This window comes from Condylura cristata, unplaced genomic scaffold, assembly GCF_000260355.1.
Source record: "Condylura cristata isolate star-nosed mole 26May11 unplaced genomic scaffold, ConCri1.0 scaffold00038, whole genome shotgun sequence".
Lineage (NCBI taxonomy): Eukaryota > Metazoa > Chordata > Mammalia > Eulipotyphla > Talpidae > Condylura > Condylura cristata.
This window is the reverse complement of record NW_004567139.1, coordinates 4,055,365-4,073,311: the sequence shown is the minus strand read 5'-3', so window position 1 is coordinate 4,073,311 and position 17,947 is coordinate 4,055,365. Positions and strand designations below refer to the sequence as shown.

General features: G+C 38.1%; 1 protein-coding gene across 6 annotated transcripts in view; it reads left to right on the top strand.

The window, feature by feature from the left end:
* Positions 1–732: 732 nt before the first annotated feature.
* ABCA6 (ATP-binding cassette, sub-family A (ABC1), member 6) overlaps positions 733–17,947 on the top strand; it is a 61,158-nt gene continuing 43,943 nt past the window's right edge. Inside the window, exons 1-8 of one of the 6 annotated variants that reach the window (XM_012733120.1) lie at positions 733–771; positions 7,829–8,063; positions 8,502–8,629; positions 12,544–12,678; positions 13,758–13,858; positions 14,730–14,931; positions 16,295–16,456; positions 17,817–17,920. In XM_012733120.1, coding sequence (XP_012588574.1) covers positions 13,763–13,858; positions 14,730–14,931; positions 16,295–16,456; positions 17,817–17,920 — 564 coding nt within the window. In that variant the 5' untranslated portion in view covers positions 733–771; positions 7,829–8,063; positions 8,502–8,629; positions 12,544–12,678; positions 13,758–13,762. Of the gene's footprint in view, positions 772–7,828; positions 8,064–8,501; positions 8,630–12,384; positions 12,679–13,161; positions 13,206–13,757; positions 13,859–14,729; positions 14,932–16,294; positions 16,457–17,816; positions 17,921–17,947 lie in introns of those variants that run through there. The other 5 variants (XM_012733115.1, XM_012733119.1, XM_012733117.1 and 2 more) reach the window with 5 other exon arrangements.

The window sequence follows — 17,947 nt, the reverse complement described above, 5'->3', positions numbered from 1 at the left end:
ATGTTAACACCTGGGATTAAAATCAGGTTGAATATTTGATCTTCTCCAGTTTGGACTTTTACTTCTAGTAAAAGATATTTTTAAATATATATATATTAATATTTTTAATTTCTGCATACAAAACAGGTCTAGGCCAGAGGTATAGGGGGTGAGAGGATTCACCAGAGACAGAGTGGGGAGCAAAGCAAGTGGACCGACTGAAATACACTTCTGAGGGAAGAAGCTGGTGGAATAGGAGAGGTCTCCTGCACCATGTGGGTCACCTCTGGGGCTGGGATCGAACTCATACTGAAGTGGCTGTGGCCAGCTTGCAGTGCTGCGTCCTAACCCTTTGTGCCACCAGGGAGGGTCAGGCTTTCTTTTTAATCTGCTTCTTTTGGGCATGGCTGTCACATTTGAAATCTTGAAGAGATAATGCAGACTTATCCGGGACTAAGTTGTTTCTTCCGTTTTTGTATCCAAACACTTTTTTGCATATGCCAGAAAGCCAGAGCAATAAACAAACACCACGTGACACTCTTAGCCAACCACCCCTAACTACACACTCCCCACAGAGTAACTAGACAAAAAGAGAAGGGGGAAAGAATGTGTTTGGCAGGCTCTGTACCCACAGTCCATGGCGTGTTTTCAAAGGACTCACTGTATAAAAACAGTTTTAAAAGAGGAAATCAGTGGTCGAAGAATCCTTGCTGGTTTCTTTAGCTGTTCTCCTGGACCAAAGAGATCAGTGACTCAAAGGTGCTTCTAAGTTCCTCACTTATTTAATTGACAGTAAGTCAAATCTGTTCTTACTCTACACTTTGAATGACGGAATTAGGCCTACAGTATATGCTCATGACAAGCATCTTGATTCACACCCTTAAAACTATATTGTTTGTCTATTGTACATCATTTTATGTTTATATTGTAGACGTAGTGAATGAGTGAATTTTAAAAACTCATTTATATAGCATTTTAGTGTAGTGGTAAAACAAGACAAAGAAGTGTCAATAAATGGGAATATATTTCACATTTTTATGAAAACAACTGACACTTCTCTGGAGAGCCTTTTGAGGATGTTTGAGGTTTTACGGCTTAGGAATGTGTAGACCTTAGGACAAGAGCCATTCCCTGTGCTTTCTTTTTTCTTTTAAAATGTCTTTGTGGTTGTTTGCTTGGTTACAGCCTTCCACTGAAGAAGGTGTTTAAGCTTAGAAACGTCCTCAAATTTGGATTCAGAGATTATTTTGGTATTTGGTAGCCTCCCCTTTTATTTTGATGGCTCTGAAGGTATCCATGAAATTAGCATTGTCCTCAGAAAAGTTTCACAGCCTTGTATTTGCTTGGAAAGATGATGAGCTTTGAAGTGCATGGCTACTTTATGAGTAACTTTTTCTCATGTCAGCATCTTGCTGAGAGATTTAAATAAATATTCAGGTTAAAAGTTAAAAGAATGTAGAGTGTAATACTGTTAGGCAAGTGAGAATATTTAAAAAGTAGGTCACCATTGGACTTTAAAGGTTTTCAAAACTTTCATTAATGACAGATTTTTTTTAACCACCTGTTGGGGGATTACTTCTGCAGACTGTATCCTGTCTGTTATGTGTGTTATGGACTTAGCACGTATGTTTGACAGCACAGAATCTGTAGGTGGGCTGTAACTTGTCTTTTCGTTTTTAAAAAATATTTATTTAGTTGTGCATACAAGAACTGGGGTACAGGCCAGAGGTACAGGGGGTGAGAGGATTCACCAGAGACAGAGTGGGGAGCAGAACAGGTAGGTTGAAATACACTGCTGAGGGGAGCAGCGCCATGTGTGTTACTCCCTGGCCATGGATAGAACTCAGGCTGAAGTGGCTACAGATAGCTTGATAATGTTGAGACTTTAACCCTTGAGTCCCCAGAGCCTGGACTGTAACTTTTCCTCTCATCTTTGACTCAGATTCTTTGCCTGCAGCTTACGTCCACTAGCATACTATCGTCATGTGATAGAAATCAGCTTCTAATCTTAGCAGGGAAAAAACTAACTCCATCAAATTCTCAAGTATTTCTATTATTTCAATATTTTTTCTTTTTAATTTTTAAATTATTTTAATCACAAAAGTAAATGTGCCCTAAAAAAAAGCTAAGTAATACAAACTTGTAGGAAGCAAAAAAAAAAGAGAGAGAGAGAGATTTTCTTTCATCCTAGCCCCACTTCCTTCCCTCTCTACTTCCCATTTACATTTGTATCTTTTAAGGGTAATAGGTACACACAATGTGCTTACATGTATATTTACAGGTGTATATAGACATATAAATTTAGTTTTTGCTCTGCTAAAATGAGATCAAGCTTAAAAATACTGCAAATTTTTTTAACACAGTCTATCATTCATATCTTTTCATGCCTTTATATTAAATTTAAAACAACAGAAAGGACTTTCAGTCCTTAGAGGGATCTATTTAAGGATAGCATTTAATACAAAGAAGCTTGTGGCAAACAGAAACTATTGCAATTGATTAGGTTTCCAGTGGGAATGTTTATGTGATTACTTATATTTTTCATGTGTGGCAAGAAGACAATCTTTGAAGAAGAACTGATCATGTGATCAAGAAACCATGGACACATACTTCCAAAACTCATGCTGAAATGGTGGGAGATGTATTCAGTGACTCTCTCTCTTATCAGCTAATGTTTCATCGGGGATATAGAATCCCAGTGACAGATGAACACTGAATACACTGGCCACTATGAGAACTGATTCACCTTTTTTGCTTCTTTATCAAATCCCCATTTGTGAATGACTGATAGAAAAATTAATAAAATTAAGTAAAGGAGTAATACTCTTTTTACTCCCTCGCTGAATAACCAGTCTTTACTCTAGTAAGGCACCTATTATTGGCAGTTATTTAATATTCCACCTCCCAGTACTGTAGAGCACCCTAAAAATGCCCTGGCTGGGGCAATATAGACTCTGGCGTGCATTTCTAAATTTTACTTTATTGCCAAAGTCAAGGTTTTAAGCCTCTCGAAGCCATAGTATAATGGTGGGCATGCTTTTATTCTTCCTGAAATAACACTGTTGGGATGAGGATAATGAAATTATCTGTTGCTTGACAAGATCCTGGCAAAAAAGGCCTTGTGGTTTTTCAAACTGCAATTACTGCTACAATTATAAAATTAAGTGCCTATCTCCAAAGTTCTTTTTTAAAACTGCATTTCCCCTTTTCTCTCAGTCTCTAACTCAAGCTTCCACTACTCTAGACTCTGAGGAAAGGATACTATGTCTCTCATCCTGAAAAAATAAAAAATAAAAGCTCAGAGGAGAACACCCCTCAACTTCCCAACACAAACCCCATAATGTTCATCTTCTTTTCTTCAGCCACAAGCCTACTGTCTTTCCTCATTTTGTAGTTGGGTCCCATCCCTTCCAACATTGCCAGGGAAGTTGCACATTGCATTTTCCTGCTTGTCTCCTTTCCTTCTTTTTACCTCCAACTAGAGTCTTATCTTTGGTATTTATTTATTTATTTTTATTTATGGATGCATACAAAAGCTGGGGTGCAGGCCAGAGGTGTGGAGGATGAGGGGTGAGGTGATTTACCAGAGACAGAGTAGGTAGCAGAAGAGGCAGACTGGCTGAAATCCACTGCTGAGGGGGTGAAACAGGAGAAGTCTGCTATGCCATGTGTATCAGCTACCTGGCTGGGGATTCAGCTTCTGCTACAGTGGCTGCCCATAGCTTCATAGTGCTGAAAGTTAACCTCTTGCACCACCAGGGAGGCCCTTATCTTTGGTATTTAAAATTATTAGTTTCTTTACTTAACATCAACACTTTTCCTCATCCATTTTCCTTCTCATAGGTTAAGCTTCTTGAAAAGATTGTCCTCACTAGGCTGATTATGAGCTCTAGTCACACCACACCACCCAAATGGCCACTGCTAAGGTCAGTGACAACTCCTCTATCAATATTGTTCATGCCTTGTCTTACCTGTTCTTTCAGTGAAATACTGTAACCGCATTCACCTAATTTCTCTTCACTGTTTTAGCTTTTCTTTCTCAGACTTTTTTGTTCTCCTAGTTCTGTATGTTGTTCCACCAGATTCCATTCTAGCCTTCCGCCTCTCTCTTATATACTCTCTCTAGATGACATCGTTCCTTTCCATAAATCTGATTACAATTAATATACAGACAACTCCAAGAATTCTACTTCAACTTGTAGGCAAGCAGATTTTTCCTGTAAACAGCAAGGTAGCAACTGTTTTAAGCTTGGAGAACAAACTATTTCTATTGCAACTCTGCGAGTAATTTATTTCTCCAGTATCATCTACAGTCTGTTCATCTCTCCAACATCCATCCATCTTATTTTGCCACAGGGATTCCTTTTCTGTGTCTCTAATGTCTTATTCTCCTCCTCCTTTCTTTTTGAGCGGCTGTGTTCTCTGCCCAGAATTTTCTTCTCCAATCTCATCTCTCCCCACAGAATCTTTGTTTAGAGAAGAACGCAGTCTTCAACTATTGGTATAAATACCACTTCTTCAAAGAAGCCTTCCCTGTTTTTGCGCTCATGGAACTCTCTACTTCTACTTTAAGGCAGTTGCTCAACTATAATTAAGCAATTGATTGTGCAACAAGTTGTTTATTGCCTCTCCTTCTTCAGCTCCACCACAAAATCTAAGGCTCCAGGAGAATAGAGAGTATTTCTGCATGGGTCCCTGCTGTCTCTCCCTCACTGTCACTGAATGTTGTCATGATAGACACCTAGCAATTTCTCCAAAGACTCTTATATTAATACCAATCCATGCCAAAAGTCTTCAAGAGTATTCTGATGTTAGTTATGTTAAGTGATGGAAATAGGTATATACTGAGAATAAGCAGATACAAAAGATGTATTTTTTCCCAGTAGTTAACATAGTAATTTGTTAATACTACAGTCTAGGTCAGAACATACTATTCAGAACATACCATTCTGTGGTGGAAGAACTGATGTCAATTACTGGAATAAATATGAGGACATTTCCTCCATCTCTAAGAGGATTTATAAATGAACAGCTTGCACAGTTTGTTTCTGTATACTCAGCATCATTAAATATTACAAAGGAATAAAAAAAATGAAGAAACAGATGACAGGGATGGGTCTCTGAACACTAGCATTCTGATAAGTTGCCACTTTCCCCATCTCTCACACATTAATTAGAGAACCTTGCTGGGTTACAAAAGAAATTAAATGCATTCATGAGTATTCTTACATATATTCAATTTAATCAGCTTACCTGTATTAGATTTTAAGATGCTGGCAGTAGAAAATAAGTAAGGGTTGTATTTATGCTTTCCTGAATTGAAGAGAAAAAAAAAATACTGTATCAGTTAGCGATTGCCAGAAAAATGCTGCGTAAAAACAAACCACAAACCAGTGGCTTCACTCATGTATTCCTTCTCATCTGTCTGAAGCATGGTTGGCATTTGGTGATCCAGTATGGGGGAAGCTGGGCTTGCTACAGGTTGCATGTAGGCCTGTTTGGTGTTTACATTCTCCTTGGGTCAGCAAGCTACCTGCACACGCTCTTCTCACAATCACACAAAAGCAAGTGAGCAAGTCTTAGTGCACAAACACATTGCCTCATGTCATACCTGATCACATCTCATTGGTTCAAACAAACCATGTGGACAAAACCAAAGTCAAGGGCAGAGAAGTCTGTCTTGCCTACCATGAAGCCAGAGCAAGTCAACTCCAAGTCTGAGGTCAAGGATATGGAGAGTCATACTCTTCATGGACTTGAGGGAGGGAGATGGGAGTAAAGAGTTAGAATAGGGCCCTCCCTGGTGGCGCAGCGGGTTAAAGCACAGCACTAAGAAGCTTAAGCCACTTCAGTATGAGTTCAGTCCCCACCCTGGAGGTGACCCACATGGCGTGGCTGACCTCTCCTGCCTTCCTAATGCTCCCCTTAGCAGTGTACTTTGTCAGTCGACCTGTTTTGCTCCCCACTCTGTCTCTGGTGAATCCTCTCACTATCCCTGTACCACTGGCCTGTACCCAGTTCTGTATGCATAAATAAATAAATCTCTAAAAAAAAATTCAAACAGTGAATTACTTTGCCACATGTTATTGAAACTGATTCACGTGGTCAGTCAATGAAGATATTTGTTAGATAGGTGGAACTAAGGGTTAAATGAGACAATGTGTTCAAACCAGCTAGCACAGATAGGTGTTATAAGGCACGTAATGAAATGAATCACAATTGTTTTCTCAAGTGTTTTGCCAAATATTTGTAATCACACGGCATTTTTGAACTAACGCCTTATTTCTACCATAGGCTCTCTTGGGGACTACTCTTTATTACGTCCATCTTTGTGACTCTGATCAGTGTTTGTCCAAATCATACTAATAACAGCTTCACAGTGCTATTCACTCTTCATCCCAGATGGTCTGTCTTGGATGAGTTTTGGCTAAACATTGATGCCTTAGTCTTTCAGGCCTTGGGTACACAAGCAAATTGTTTGTTCACAGGATTGAGATGGCATAATGGCTACCTTTGTGTTCCGTTTTCAGTTTTGAGAAAGTTTTTGACTTTCTCAAAAAAAATGTGAGAAACTGATGAATATTATTATTCATGATTCTCAAAAGGGAAAAATTGCCCCAATTGGAAGTCTTCCCTCAGATAGCACTGGCTTTCCTCCTGGGCGTGTTGATAGACAGGCTCTTTGTTATCAGTTTGGTTGGCTTTCTCTTCTCTATATTTTGGGGATGTCTGGGGTTCACTGTGTTGTTCACACAACTTCTTCCATCTTTGGTAGGTTTTAGGTCTTTTTAGTCCACTTGCCTTCCCTGCTGGAATTGTACAGGTAAGGCCAAAATAATATCATGATTTTATTTATTAGATTTTTCAAATTATAAAAGAATGTTGTGTTTCAGGAACCTTGTTGATTAATCAGCCTAAATCTTAAGAAATTCTCCTGTTGCAAAGCTCAATAAACAAATATTTTTCTTATCAAAGTAAAACGCAGACAGGTAGATCATTTGTAATATCTAGTTTCTGTTTAATTAAAAAGGGAGTGAAATGTGGAGGTTATAAGTAATGAGTAGGGCCAGATGGCATGAATGGGTGACTGCAGTCAAGCAGTTTAACTTCTGTCACCTCACTTTCTTCATCCGCAGAATGGGGATGTCAGTGGAGCTTACTCATGGAGGTGACTGTGAGGACGATTATACTAGAACAGTGCCTGATACATGCCATAGGAATGTTAGCAGTTATCTTTACCATCTATTTTGTATTGTTTTAAAAATATTCTTATTTGTTCAGCACTTCCTTAATGTTTTAACATTTCTGTAGCATCATTTATTTTACTCAATACTTCCTTGGCAAGAGAACTTTAAAGGAGAGATCAAAAGTGATATCAAAATGCTTTTTAGATTTTGACAAACCATCCAAAGAAAGAAGATTCCAGTCACTTGTATTCACTGACGAAATAAACCTAAAGTCACCATTTTTGTTGTCTATTTTATCAAGTGCTTCATCTGATTAATTTCTTCCCATTCAAAAATAAGCTTGAAGATATTATATTAACCACATCTATTTTATATCTATTTCTAGTATGTAGAGAGACCACTCCTAATTTTATTGGAGTATGAAGATTCTTAAGCAATATATATGATAGCATATTTATCTTTTTTTTAAAGATTTATTTATTTATGCATACAGAACTGGGGTACAGATCAGAGGTGCAGGGGCAGTGAGAGGCTTCAACCCAGCTCTGTCAGCATAAATAAATAAATCTTTTTTAAAAAGATGAATAAGTAGATGAACTTATAAAATATCTCTTGCATGCTCAAAAAATATTGCTGCTTCATACCCACATTTATCTCCTCAGTAGAAGAAAGATTGACGCAAAAACTGGATGTGGATCTGACACCCAGGGTTCTGTGTAGGTGGTTTTGCACCGCTGTACGCCATCACCAAGGCGACAGGAAGATGACATCCTCAAGTATTGGGCGTTCTGTCCTCAGCCCTCACTGTGGCCCACTCTCACAGTGAAAGGATACCTGGAGCTGTGAGGCAGCTGTGAAATGACGGAGCAAAGAAGACGCTGCTCTTAGCGCTTCACGGTAAAGCCAGAAGCCTCCCCCACACTCTGTAGCTGAAGGGAAGGGAGGAATTTGGGTTTCTTCATTAAACATCGAGAGGAGGCCATAAGCAATTCTTTAAATTCTTTAAATTTTCATGCAGGTAAAATTGAAACTTTTAATAAGAACCCAATCCTAAAATTTAGAATTTAGCATCATATTAATGGTTCTTAAATATTTCAGATTGGTTGTGCTAGAGTGCTCTATATTCTTGTTTTAGGTAGGGGTATGTGACTTGTTTATATTCCTGTGGATTTTTTTTTGGGGATGGGGGTCAGATGGCAGAAACTCTGAAGCTCCAGGAACAACTTAAAGGTCCTGTGCAGACAGTGCCTGAGGAATAAAGAGAAAGGCAAGGGTGGGCAGCAGTTACTCCCCACACCCACAGATAGGTTCCAGACACTGTTCCTCTCATTCCAGTGGGGCTTTGCTATACACATCCTGGGAAACCAATCAGTGGAGCTTCTAGACAAGGCATCCATGAGGACGGACACGGAGGGGCAGCAGAAAATGTGGTGAAGAAAGTTGTATTCATGTCAGAGTCAATAGTGAGTGCAGATTTAGTTTTTTAAAATATGTTCCATTAACTTTTATTAACTGTTATTTAATTAATGAACCTGGATATTGTGTTCAAAATTCCTCAAATAGACATTTTAAAAATATAAAAACCTCATAAATATACTTAATTGGATTCTCTTTCTCTTACTCATCCTCCTCTTACTCCTTCTATTTTTTCAGTTACTGCAAATCCTACAAAGTGATGTTTCTCTACACTCCCATTTTTGTTTCCATAAAACTATTAACTATTTCCCAATCTTGTTTCCTTTCTATGAAGAGAGTTAATGTGGTAACATAATTGCACAATGCAGTACAATTTTTATTTTTTCTAGTACAAAGTTTATTTGTCTTATAGCCTACTATAAAATGAGGTGGGTGCCTGTCCAGAGTTGGTTTTTGACCCCCTACGTCTGGGAGGAAGAGTTTTACCTTCACTGTGAACAACTCATGCTTGTGATCAAACAGCTTTCTCTACGTTTGCAGTTGAGAAAGAAACTAAGAGATAAGTTGTCCTAATTAGTTGCCAAGAGAGTTGATGACAATCAATCATATAGGCCATTAATGGGCAAAAATCAACACTAGGCAGTTGAGGAGAGTTAGATTACAGAGGGACTGGACCTCAATAAAAGTAATCAGCAACGTTTTCTAAAGAAAAACACAATCCATTCTAGAAATGGAAGTTCTTAAAATAATATTTAGAATCCTGTATCAGTCACATTTGGGAGTGTCCGCTGAGCTTCTAAACAATTTCCTCTTTTCTGGAGATGCCTTTTGGCAGGCCTTAGGGTGGGCCTCTTCCAGCTGCACCTACATCATGTGACTCCAATCTGGGGTCCAGATTGAAACCAGAACAGAGCCAAACCCAAGCAGGGACCACCGAACCCTCTATCAGAGCTGAGAAGTTTGCTGGAAGATGATATAATCCTGACATGTCATCAGTCTCTCTAGCCACCAATGGCTCTCTGTATATCTATTTCAAAAAGCAAATAAAATTGTAGAAATGTGTGAGAAAAAAACAGGCATACAGAGAAGGAACTGATGGCTACATGACCATAGCAGCTGAAATTCCAGAAAACTTGCTGTTATCATCAACACACAAACTCCTAATTCTTGTTTACTCAAAATGTTTCTCTACTTAGAAAATGAATCTTGATCACATATTTTGTTTTACTTTAATAAAGCTTTGATAGGGTCTTAAATAGCCAGGCCTCCCCAAGTTCACCACTTGTCTGAACACAGGGAGCCAACTCTCTACCGTGGAAGCATAAGGTAGGAGCTGATGGATCCCACCATGCTGGCAAGAAAACAGAGCCATCTCCATCTCCACTTCGGAGAGCTCAGCTTTTCTGACCTCAACCAACAGCCACTCCCTTGTGTATACCATCAGTGCTTTACCCTCTCACCCTTCAAATCATGGTGTGTGTGTGTGTGTGTGTGTGTGTGTGAAAAGATTCATGCCTATACAGTAAATCCTCATTTAATACCATCGATAGGTTGTAGGAAACGCTTACGTTAAATGAAATGGCATGTATCAAAACCAATTTTACCATAGGCTAATTGATAGAAGCAAGGATTAAGTTATGGCAGATTTCTGCTCATAAAACGATCATCAGACTTCTAAAGACACATAACACTTCTAATCTGAAACAGTCATTTGCATTCATTTATTTCCCAAGCCTCTGAGGGTCTCTGTTCAGCATCACAGGGAGTAGAGTCTCTTGCTGCAGCTCAGGACACAGGTAGGAGCCCAACCTGTGGAGGGTGCCCCCTTGTGGCAGGACACACTCACACCCATACACACTCACCTTGACTGGCACAATTGTGACATGTTAGTGAACCTCACCTGCACACCTTTTAGGATGTACAAAGAAATGAGAGCACCCAAAACCAGAACCCCCACTCAGATATGGGAGGACAAGCAAAGTCTACACCAGCTCATCAGTGTTATAAAAAAAATGCCATTGAACAAAATGATGTTATTTGAGGAATTGCTGTCTGTGTAGATCTATGTATGTGGCCACTTTTACTTATTATCTCCATCTTTATGGGTGAAAAAACTGGGGGAGGGGTAAAAGCTGAATCAGCTGTGCAAGGTCACGTAACTAATATGAGCCAGAGTCAAAATTTAGACCCAAATTTGGCTCCCTCGTATATGTACAAACTGCCCTGATGTTACTCTTAGACACTTACCGTGCAGGGACATTGAATTGATATCCCTCTCCTGTGTCCAGGACCTGCCTTGTACTACTTGAATTGAGTTTTTCACTTATAATGAAGGTCATTGCAGAGAGGTCAAGGCATACATACCTGTACGCACCCTTCGGTTAATAAGTGGCTTTTCTAGTTTATATGTCTAGCATTCATCAGTCCTATGAAGCTTCTGGACTCAGGCAAAGATATGAAACCCAGGGTCAGAATCTTTCAAGGTCATTTTGAGGTCACAAGGGTATGATAGCATCTCTTTAACACCTGGGAAGTAACTTTCTTATTCCTTGTTTTTTGTCCATGGTGCCTGAGTTTATCTTTTTCTTCTTCCCTTATATCTGGACTTCTTTTGGGGGTTACCCATTATTTCAAATATGCTTCTAGCTGGAGATCAAGCACTTCCTTATAGGTCACTGAATCCTCAGATGTAAATAAAGAAAATGGTTCCCAAAATAAAAATAAATCAGAGTAAAGAAGTGCACAGGCATAGCCAAGAGACAAGGGAAAGAAGTGAAACCAGAGAAATACATCCAGGATGGCTAATTATTGATACTATCATTGTGAATGTTAATATAATTCTAAGAAAAGCGAAGTGAAAATGATTCCTGAAATAGAATATTTTGGGTGTAAAACAACAGCAAAGTTACTGAATTCCTGAACTGTATTTTCAGTGACTTAAAAGAGACTGAGACATTTTGTTGACTTGAGATTGACAAAGTTTTTAGATGTTTTTGACTTTCCCCATCCTGAGACATTTAGATTATTTTATATCTTTGTTTTGCCAATTTTTGTGTAAAAGTTGTCATTGCACTTTGACTTTTTTTTTTTTTATCAATAGAACTCAGTACAAGGAAAGAAATTGACATACATACTGTGAAGGCTTTGAATGCTTCCCGGAGTATCTCTAGCTTTATGATTATTAACATCTGTGGATTGGGAGCCATGTCAAATATTTGAGATTTCCCAATTCATGGACTTTGGTTTCCTGTTTTGCCATTTACTTTGGCAAGTAAAGAAAAATTTGCAATTCTTTACAGGGAGAACTAAACTATGTGTGGAATTGAGTCTATTTCAGCTTTTTCCCTGGCCCTTCATGCACAACAATTGAAAAGAATCCTTACATGTTTTGTTTCTATTTTTTTTTTCATGCTTGGCAATCCATTTACTTTTATTTTGTTTTTAGGCTTTATGAAGCCCCACATCTACAATGGTACCGCAGGAGAAAGAAATTTGCTCGTAATTCTTCATTTGTCCAACATAGATGTTTCTCTGTATTATACTAGGGATTGTCTGAATTTATTAGGTTAAAAAAAAAATCAGCACATTTTGCTCTTTTAGTGTAATTAACCGAATGGATCGTTGGTGATTATGTTTAGGGGAATAGTGAAAAAATATGAGAAAGCTACAGCTTTCTCCCCTTGGCTTAGTCAGGTACTGTTTTCACTCATTTATCGCTCTTTCCCCTTCTGGGCTCATCACATTTGATGGGCTAGTTCCATTTTCTTTGTTTACCATTTTCTCCCTCAGCCCAGAAGTTGAAAGGCCAAGTGCACAAACACAGGGTTTGTTTTATTTCCAACCAACCACAGAACAGTCATATCCCTCTAGAATAATTGGCTTAGTGAAGAAAAGACAGGGGAAAAAAAAAAATCCAACGAGTTCATCATGTACAGCCTAGGCTGACTACACCCCTTTTCAGAAGCCAGTAAGATTTGTTGGAAGCAGGCAGCCATCAAAGGAAGAAGTATCAAGCGAAAAATGTAATTGTTGCCTAAGACAAAAAGAGAACTGTTCTGCCAGTGTTTCCAGAGAGCTTTTTCTCATTTTCCTGACAGTAAGTAAAGTTCAGTGTTGTTGTGCTTGTCAAACATGTGGGTGGACACTGTAAAATCAATCTCTTTTTCAGATGTTTCCAAATACTTCTGTGTTGTCTACTGAAGACCTTCTGACAAAACATTTTTCTGTTTTTTCTCAACCAACTTGGAATGTTTTCCCAATAATAGTTAATATGGGATAACAGTAAAAATTATCTCTGCACTAGCTAAGGAAAAATTGTTTGAATTCCTTTATATGTAAATCTAAAATAATTTAATTTTAAAGTTACATACACTGGAAAAAACTTTCTCTGTTGGTTTATGTGCACAGTGCAAATTACTTTGTCATGTGACTTTTCCCTTCCCTCTGCTTCTCTCTTCTCCACTATATAATTTGTTTCCTCAGTTATGCAGGGATTTTTGAATTCATAAATGTGAGATAAATTATTTTATTCTTCTATATCTCAGAATCAGTTTCAAGTAGGTTGAGTCTGGACTGTTATTTCAGGGCCACTTTTGATAAGATTTGTTCAATACAATCTAGAAGGTAAACACTATAAGAAGAGATTTCATTAGCATTACAGCTGATGAATATAATCGATTATTTAGATGTATCTAATTAGTCAGAATTTTGATGTTAACTTGATAACTGGAATTTCTATTGAAATTCTAAGAAATTACTGGTCAGATGAAATATACTTCAATCACTCTATCGAGTTAAACTTTTATAATGAATAACAAAAACTTTTTGTTTTGAATAACAATCATTTAACCTTGAATGGCTGAAAATGTGAAGGACCTTATAATTTCTCAAATCCAGTTTTATCTTTTCTATTGTAAAATATGTTATAATGAAATGTTATAAAATCACTCTATCTCCATGCCATTTTTCAAGGAGCTTACATTGAGCATATCTTGTATAAGGTTTCCCAATCATGGATTACAGTTTAAATAGTTCTTGCAGTTCATAAAAATAGGGACTATTTATTTTAAAAAAAAAAGATTAAGGATGTTTCCTTCTCTACCACTGAGATTTTACTCATTTATTTTTCTTTGTGTTCCACCATATTTCCTTTTTGTTTGTTTGTTTAATGAACAGACGGAATGCATGTGAAACAGAAAAGTGTGTATAGACAAACTCAAGCACTTCTATGGAAGAATTTTCTGAAGAAATGGAGGATGAAAAGAGAAAGCTCACTGGTATGTGTGAAGTTTTTCCCCTTATCACAGTTAGCACTGTTCTTTTTCACTGCTTAGTGATGATTTTAGTCTATGTTTTTAAGTTGTGGGCTGAATGATTTTGTGGTTGTCTCAAGTTGTACATGTTGAATTCAGAGACTTACAGCAGTCTCTGAAAAATAAGATAGAATAAGGAAGACGAAAAATATTACTTATATTAAAATTAAAAAAGAAGAAGTGAAAATTTAATTTTGTCCAAATTACAGCAACGATTAAAGCCACTACCCCATGAACTACTCTTAGAGTCAAGAACTATAGAAATAGTGCCTGGTAGAAATCACAGTATTTTAATTTGGGGAACACTGCTGGTTGCCAGTTTGCATTGGACAGGTGGGCTATCTACAGCCCCAAATCTCAGTGACTTATACACAGCAAACGTTTGTTTCTTCATCCTTTCCACAGTATAAGATTGACAGGGGAAGTGAAGTGGGTTGGGCAGGTGAGGGGATATGCTCCATGCAGACATTCAGGGACCCAGGTTTCTTCATCTAGGAACTCGGTCATCCCTCAACCTTGGGGACCTCCACCAGATTCTCCGGTAAGATTAGGAAGGAGGGAGACTGGGACAGAGAGAACAGAAAAGTTTCCATCAGCTGTGCCTGGCATTTCTGTCCATACTCATAGCCAGAACTCAATGACTTATGCCCCTACCTTTCCAGAATGTAGCAAATGCCTCAGGCTGCACCTTGCCTCAGGTTCCCTTTACCCTGAATAGAGAGTGTAGAGATGCCAAGTGTATGGCAAAATTGGAACTTGCCTTCAACAGTACTTTGATGTTACTAGAGTTCTTCTATGAATACAATCTAAATTTATCCTTTTTTCTGTGTTACAGGAATGGGGGTTTCCAATACTTTTAGCACTATATATAGGCCTATTTTCATATTTCAGAGAAAATGAAATTTTTCCTGAAAAACCTTCTCAGAATCTGGGAAGAGTAGATAAATTTAATGGGTCTTTTGTAATTATGTATACACCAATCTCTAACATAACCCAGCAGATCATGAATATCACAGCACTTGCTCCCTTTTTGAAAGGTAAGAACACTAATGACAAAAAATAAGTATAGATGTTAATTTATGTCATTTTGATAAAATGTATATATGTTTAATGTGAAGTGACAGGGGTCCATTATGCTAATTATTTAGTTATTAAGATAGCATGTAATTTTGGTTAATTTTTCCTTTCTTTCCCAAAAATTTGACTTTTAAACTCTTTCAGCTTGATGTGAGTCCAAAACATGGAGACCTACATTTCTATTGGAAATTAATTTATGAAACAATAGAATTACAGTTTCAGACTTGTAGTAAAGAGTCTAGGAAGATGATATTATTGGTGGGTGGGTGGGGTTTTTTGTTTGTTGTTTGTTTGTTTTTAAAGATTTATTTATTTATGCACACAGAACTGGGGTACAGGCCAGAGGTGCAGGGGTGGTGAGAGGCTTCACCAGAGACAGAGTGGGGAGCAGAACAGGCAGATGGATGAAGTACACTGCTGAGGGGAGCAGCGGGCGGGTCAGGAGAGGTCTGCCACGCCATGTGGTCACCTCAAGGGCAGGCGGGGATTGAACTCATGCTGAAGTGGCTCTAGCTTCTTAGTGCTGTGCTTTAACCCTGTGCGCCACCAGGGAGGGTCTGGGTGGGTGTGTTTTTAATGTGGAAATGCAATGATTGAGATTTATGGCCCAGTTAAAAAAATGTCTAAATAAAAGAAATTAAGTCACAGTTATTGAACGATAATTTCAGACCTATGAAAAGTAAGGGCAGATAGTCTCAAAATACTCTGTTCTCTATAGGATATAAATTATAACATCTTTAGTGCTCTGTATTCTGAATGTGGCCAAAAATGGCCTCAGTGTAACTGAGATAACAAACGTGTATGTTACTCGATTGTCAAAATGCATAGTGTCTGACCTTCTACTCTGTAATCCTGGATCTTTGACAGGCACAATTAGTGGAAACAGAATATTTCAAGAATATAGAAAATAGAGAATATCTGTCAGAAATGGAGTTACCTTGTGATGTTGGTTTCCACATGAGACAAAGATTCTGAGTTGCCTAAACCTGAGATTTTATTTGGAGTTTTCTGACTGTAGTAACTACTTCTGTAATGTCTATTTTTGTATTGAGCCTGGCATCATATTTTTATGTACCTAAAACTTGCCCTAATACCTATCATGATTGAAATAAATCACTTAATTCTCATATACATCTCTTGACTCTAGAATGAAAAACTTTAAAATAAAATTGCCTGTCTTGCCTTTTGGGATAAGTCTAACTGAAGTGGAAATGATTTTGGTTTAATTCCCATGAAAAGTGTGGCAATACAGCCAGATGTGATGTTCTGCTATGGTGAGGCTCTAACCACCTCTCATGTGTGTTTTCACCTTGTGATTTACAGGAAGAAGAATCATTGGAATGACAAATCAAAAAGATGTGGATAAAATACTTCAAGACAATTTCCCAGATGTAGTGGAAATCACTTTTAATGATAATTTCTCTTATAATTTAAAATTTTTCCAGGGGTATTACCTTCCATTTTTGAAGGAAAATCTTTTCACAGGTGACTTTCCATGTGAAATGTCATGGTACTTTTCTTGTTCTTCTCAAAATAAAGATAGTGTTGGAATGGGCAACAGAGATGCTATTAATGGCAAGTGAGAAAGTAGTAAAGCACATTTTATTGTGCAACTGACTTCAAGGTCAATCATATCTTCTCATTAAAGTATGACTCAGAAATTCTCAAATCATCCAATAGGTATACCATAAACTTGTAGGTGGATGTGAAGGATGATCAAAGTGGGGAGAGATCCCAGCCTCAGATGAGATTCCAGTTTAGCAATTGATAAGTGCAAGCACCTGGGGGGTTCCCAGTGAGCTGTGAGAAGATGTGTTCAACCTGGGCAACTTACATTTTAAACAACATCAGAAGGACTGGAAGTCCTATGTTTCATATCAAAAGGCAGGTATGGTTTTCCTTTAGGATGAGTAGGGCACCTGCTATTATTTTGGAAGAAGAGCAGTGTAACTGGATCAGAGACCACAAACAAGGGGCAAGAGAACCAGGCTGACATTACACAAAGACTATATCCTGTGTGTCTTGTAAACATGGGGCAGGGGAGATCCATGGAAGTACTTCCATCAGGGTAGAAAAATGACTTGATTTTCAAGCCCAAGGGAGCACTCTGGTCATAGCCCGAGAACAGGCAGCAAAGGGCTCAGGGACAATGCAAGAAAGGCAGCTTAGACCAGAGTGAGGCTGAGAAGGAGTGTGGTGGGTGATGCTGAAGTCTTTTAGAAAGTATTGATATGGCTCATTGACCACTTGGGTTGGTTCTTTTCTTCTCAGTCACTGAGGGTCTACACTGTGTCTCCCATGATTCTTGACCCTGGAAATTAAAGATAACCTAAAGCAGAGCCCATGTGATTACATCTTTCTACTCAGGAACATGGGATGGAGCAAAACAATGTGGCAGGTGGTAATAAAGTAAGAAAAGCAGAGTTAGAAGACAAAAACTGAAAGAGCTATTTTAGATACTACACTCTATTTCTTTCTATCTAACTACCTAAAGTGGCCAGAAAATATCTCTCCGCTGAGTTTGTTTTAAGGGAACAGACTAGGAAGGAGGAAAGGTGGAAAGGTATGAGCCATGGACACACATGCATAGTTTGAGCACTGGAGTGCTTTTGGCCTTTTGAGGCACAGCAAGGTGTCCAGCATGGTTGGATCAGAGTGTTGACTTTTCATCTTTTTATTTACTAAGACTTTCTCTGCTTACAGAGTGTCCATGGGTACATTGCTCTTTTTTTCCAAAGTTGTGACTGGTAGAGTCTCCTCTAGATTTGTTTTGTCTTTGATTTTTGTTTCTTATTCTCTAATTGCTTTATCCCATAATTTTGGTTATGATTTTGTTTGTCTATAGCACATTGTTGGGATACAGATGAAGACTACTCTTGTACACTGGCCAAATATTGGAATTATGGATTCGTGGCTTTGCAAACTGCAATTAATGCTGCTATTATACAAGTAAGAAGAGTTCTAATACTTAATTGA